This window comes from Chlamydomonas reinhardtii, chromosome 8, assembly GCF_000002595.2.
Source record: "Chlamydomonas reinhardtii strain CC-503 cw92 mt+ chromosome 8, whole genome shotgun sequence".
Taxonomy (NCBI): domain Eukaryota; kingdom Viridiplantae; phylum Chlorophyta; class Chlorophyceae; order Chlamydomonadales; family Chlamydomonadaceae; genus Chlamydomonas; species Chlamydomonas reinhardtii.
In genome coordinates, this window is record NC_057011.1 from 1313384 (window position 1) to 1317273 (window position 3890).

At 63.3% G+C, this 3890-nt stretch overlaps 1 protein-coding gene across 1 annotated transcript in view; it reads left to right on the top strand.

The window, feature by feature from the left end:
* The window catches only part of CHLRE_08g363837v5 (uncharacterized protein), an 18602-nt gene that overhangs the window by 11021 nt on the left and 3691 nt on the right, over nucleotides 1-3890 (top strand). The window contains exons 20-26 of the mRNA XM_043064873.1: nucleotides 152-212; nucleotides 1311-1387; nucleotides 1772-1870; nucleotides 2133-2180; nucleotides 2531-2862; nucleotides 3187-3232; nucleotides 3573-3672. Of these exons, the coding sequence (XP_042921874.1) occupies nucleotides 152-212; nucleotides 1311-1387; nucleotides 1772-1870; nucleotides 2133-2180; nucleotides 2531-2862; nucleotides 3187-3232; nucleotides 3573-3672 (763 nt within the window). The remainder of the gene's footprint in view (nucleotides 1-151; nucleotides 213-1310; nucleotides 1388-1771; nucleotides 1871-2132; nucleotides 2181-2530; nucleotides 2863-3186; nucleotides 3233-3572; nucleotides 3673-3890) is intronic.

Consider the following 3890-nt stretch of genomic DNA (forward strand, 5'->3'; position numbering starts at 1 on the left):
AGGCCGTCCATGAAATATTGTTGGAAGACTCTTGGGGAAAGGCTTGGGTGCATTGGGACCACGACTGATTTTGCAGGAGGCCATTTGCGTTCGCAGCACATTGCTTGGTAGCAAGCGGTGAAGTATTGGCGGTCCTGCTGCCTGTGTGCAGGGAGGCGAGGGCGGCGAGGGCGGCGGCGGCCTGGGCGGAGAGGAGGAGGAAATCCGCGAGGGTGGGTGCAACTGCGTGCCACGTGCCTGCCAGCTTGCTGCGTGCTGCTTGGGTTGGCCTGGCGGCGGGTGGGGTACCGACTGTTACCGTCCCCGCAATTCGGCGATTTCGATACACGACGCTGTGCTTCGCCTTCACTCCTCACACACCCCCTCCGCACACGCCCACACCTGCACACACACCCCTTCAAACAACCCTCCACACACCTCCATACATCTCCAGACCACCACAACACAAGCACACTCTGCTGCATCGCATACCGTACACTGCCTTTGCGCTTTGCTTTCCTTGTGCTTTTTGGGCTGAGCCCCCCCAGCGAAGCGTTCCAGGGGGGGGGCGAAGCCCCCCAGGAACACCCCTGTCCGTGGCTGCGTGGCTGCGTGGCTGCGTGGCTGCGTGGCTGCGTGCGTCGGCAAAACATAGCATACTGGCGCAAACCGCGACTGCTACGTATTAGTATTTGATAATGCCTATTGCATGTAAATAGGTGGCAGGGAAAATTCGGGCGGAGCGAGAAGTGCCTTCGCGGTCCATGGACAATTGACTTTCGCGAGGTCGCGAGGAAAGCATCCGGTGCCCGCTGATATGCAGTCTCTAAGGCAAAATATGTTGGCGGCAAGCAAAGCGGGGAAGTATATCGAAAGTTCTGAGCGACTTGCTGAGCCATGCCTGCCGACGCGCCAGAATGCCGAGAAGCCCCGAGGTCGCCCCCGCCCCGCGCCCAGCCCTTTGAGCGTGGGGCGCCGGGGAGGTGTTGAGTATGGCAGGAGGCGAAAGAAATGCTTGGGGTGTTTGGGAGCGTGACAAGGCACGCATGCGTGGCTCGGGAAATCCCGCACGGCCCCAACCCGAGTGTCCCTAGCCGATGCGCCTGCGCGTCGTAGCGGCATGGAGGCTCTGACGGGGCGTTACACGCCTAATAGCTCCCAAGCGTACGGGGGCTCAGCCCATTTTCCAGCTGTACAAAGCTGACACCCCTTGTTACCACACAACACACACACACCATCACACACACACACACTACGCCTTCACGTCTCACATAATCACGAATGTAACGCCTCCCTCCCTCCCTCCACACACCTCCTTACACGGCCTGCAGTGGCCCGCACGGCCGACGGGCGGCTGCTGGGGGCGGTGCCGGTGGTGGACGACGCCGCGGCGCTGGCGGCACTGCAGGTGGGGGCGGCAGTAGCGGCGGCGGCAGTAGCGGCAGTAGCGGCGGCGGCAGTAGCGGCGGCGGCGGCAGTAGCGGCGGCGGCACACGTCCTGAACACGCCGCTACCTGCCCTAATCATCCGACCTCCTCCCTGCCCTTACCCCGTGCCCCTACCCCCTGCCTGGCTGCGACATCGCTTGTTCATACTGAATCATGAAAGTAGCCCCCGCCTCCTGCTCCCCCCTACCCCTCACTTCTTAATTAATCATGAATGTAACCCCTCCTCCTCCTCCCGCTCCTACTAGTTTTACTTGGTTAGGTTGCTGGTATTTACAACCACCACCCCTGCTCCTGCTCCCCCCTCCTCCTCCCCCTCCTCCTCCTGCCCCCCTGCCCCCCTGCAGAAGGAGGCGGACGACAAGAAGCTAGGGCGGCTGTTTGTGGCATGTGGCGGCGGCGAGGAGGGACTGCGGGCGTGTGTGGCCATTGAGGCGCTGTGCGAGGTGGGGGGCGGGGCGGTGCGGGGTGGGGTGGGGGCGTGGGGCAGGGGTGGGGTGGGGCGGGGTGGGGGCAGCCGTCCACGGCAGGCGGAGGGGAGGGGTTGAGGAGGTACTGATGGTGGTTGTTTAGGGTTGGTTAGGAGATGGGAGAGAGGGGAAAAGGTAGTGGATGCTGTATGATGTGTGATTGAAGCCGGGCGGGCAGGTGCTATGTTTCTCCGAGATCACTCAATGTGCCCTTTGTGTGCTACCCCCACTCGCACAGGTCAACGCCATCGACAAGCTGCTGAGCGCATTCATCATCCCGCTGCAGGTGTGTGTGACTGTGTGACTGTAATTGTGTTGAGACATGACTGTATGCATGACTGTAAGCATGAGTGTATGTGACTGTACTCGTGTGCACGCGAGTTTCTGTCTGTCTGGGACACAGGCACGGTGATGTGTGCTTCTGCATCCGTGCGGCAGATACCACCTGTGACGCCCACGCCACTGCCACCCTGCCTGACTCATCCCCCCCACCCTGCCCGACTCCCTCCCTGACACACGCCGCCCCTCCCTCCCGCTCCCCCGCTCCCCCGCTCCCCCCTGCTGTGCCAATGTGCCTAAAACGCGCTTATTACTCATAATTGTAACCCCACGATGTAACCTCCCCCCCGCGTACAGTCCGACGACACCTCCTCCACCACGTGGCTCCCCCTGCCCGCCGGCGCGGCCGCGGCAGCCGCCGACCCCCACCCCCTGCTGCGGCAGAACCCGCACCCGCAGCAGCAGCAGCAGCTTGCGGTGGCGGCCGCGGCGGCGGTGCGGTCAGCACAGTCACAGGCGGTACAATCCGAGGCGGCAGTACAATCCGAGGCGGCGGTACAGGCGGTACAGTCGGAGGCGCAGGCGGTACAGGCGGTACAGGGCCAGGCGGTACAGGTGTACCGGCCTGTGCACCGAGTGCATTGCTCGCTCAACATCAACACCGAGACAGGCCGGCTGTCAGCGCGGAGGTAAGGGGGGGGAGAGGTTCGGGGGTAATCGCGGGGGAAGCGGGGGGACGCCGGGGGCCGTGTGTGTGTGTGTGTGGGGGGGGGGGGGGTACCGTAAATACCCAAACTAAACCGGGGGCCGTGTGTGTGGGGGGGGGGCGGTTCCAGTTACATTTACAGTGCGGGGGTCCGTGGGGGAAGCGGGGGAGGGCGGTTGTGAATACCAGCCCAAACTAAAGGGGCGCTGCAGGGTCGAGGGAGAGAGTGAGAAAGCGGAGGACGGCTTCTTTACCCACCACCTGCCCATCCTGACCGCCACCACCTTTCCCACCACCGCCCCCACAGGCCCAACCTGCAAAACCAGCCGGCACTGGAGAAGGACCGCTACAAGGTGCGTGCCAGGGGGGGGGGGCGGTACAGGGCCGTTAGGGGGGCGGGAGGCTTACGTGGCGGCGGCGGGGCATGTACGGGGTATGCACACAAACTTGCACTTCTTTCTCGACCCCGTTCCCGTGTCCGATTCTACACCCCCCTCCCCCCCTTACTTGTATTTGGAATAAACTACCCTCCACACACACACACACACACACACACACACACACACACACACACACACACACACACACACACACACACACACACACACACACACACACACACACACACACACACACACACACACACACACACACACGCGCGCGCGCGCGCTCCCGCACGTCTACCTCTCACAGGTGCGCCAGGCCTTCACTGCCGACGTGGCTGCGGGCCACACACTGGTGGTGGCGGACTACGGACAACTGGAGCTGCGGCTGCTGGCGCACATGACCGACTGCAAGTGCGTACGGCGTGACAGAGCCGTGGGGCGTGGCGTGAGGCGTGAGGCGTGGCGTGTGTGTGTTTGGGTATGGGTTTGGGCCTATTGGGGACGGCCACGCTCCCCCCACCTCCCAATGTCTTAACCTTGCAAACCTTCGACGTCCCCCCCTCCCACCCTCAACCCTCCCCACCCAATCCCCCACCCCCCCACCCCCATCAATACCCCCCCCCCC